This window comes from Penaeus monodon, chromosome 30 (assembly GCF_015228065.2).
Source record: "Penaeus monodon isolate SGIC_2016 chromosome 30, NSTDA_Pmon_1, whole genome shotgun sequence".
Lineage (NCBI taxonomy): Eukaryota > Metazoa > Arthropoda > Malacostraca > Decapoda > Penaeidae > Penaeus > Penaeus monodon.
The window spans coordinates 29166577-29166980 of record NC_051415.1 but is presented as its reverse complement, the minus strand read 5'-3'; the positions used below and the strand labels follow the sequence as shown (position 1 = coordinate 29166980).

Genomic DNA, 404 nt, shown 5'->3' with positions numbered 1-404 from the left:
AAACCACCCCGCCGACCCCCACCCAAGCCCCACCAGGTGACGTGCCCGCGCCCAGCCTCCATTCTAGCATTTAACCAACTGCTCGTTAATGTGTGCGTGTGTGTGATCTGACCTTTCATTCTTGGCAATAATGGAGTTTACCATCTGGTTGGCCGTGTAGAGGGCCTGGTAGCCACGCGGATCATTCTGCAACACGTCCGCCAGCTGGTGCAACACTTCCAGGTCACGGATCAACTTGTACACCTTTGTGCGTGGGGGGAGGGGGGAGGTAGGGGTAGTTATCAGGTCAAAAAGGCTTGTTCTTTGTGGTCGTGTTGTGGTTGGATTCTTGTTTCTTTGCTATCTTTGTTTCCTTTGTTTTTCCTGTTTTAATTTTGATTTTTTGTGTCTTTGCTTTATTGGAA

The 404-nt window shown here is 49.8% G+C and overlaps 1 protein-coding gene across 1 annotated transcript in view; it reads right to left on the bottom strand.

Moving 5' to 3' along the window:
* The window catches only part of LOC119592397 (alpha-mannosidase 2C1-like), a gene marked incomplete in the record, with an annotated part of 33450 nt that extends 33206 nt beyond the window's left edge, over nucleotides 1-244 (bottom strand). Inside the window, 1 exon segment of the mRNA XM_037941219.1 lies at nucleotides 113-244. Within this exon segment, the coding sequence (XP_037797147.1) occupies nucleotides 113-144 (32 nt within the window).
* Nucleotides 245-404: the final 160 nt, after the last annotated feature.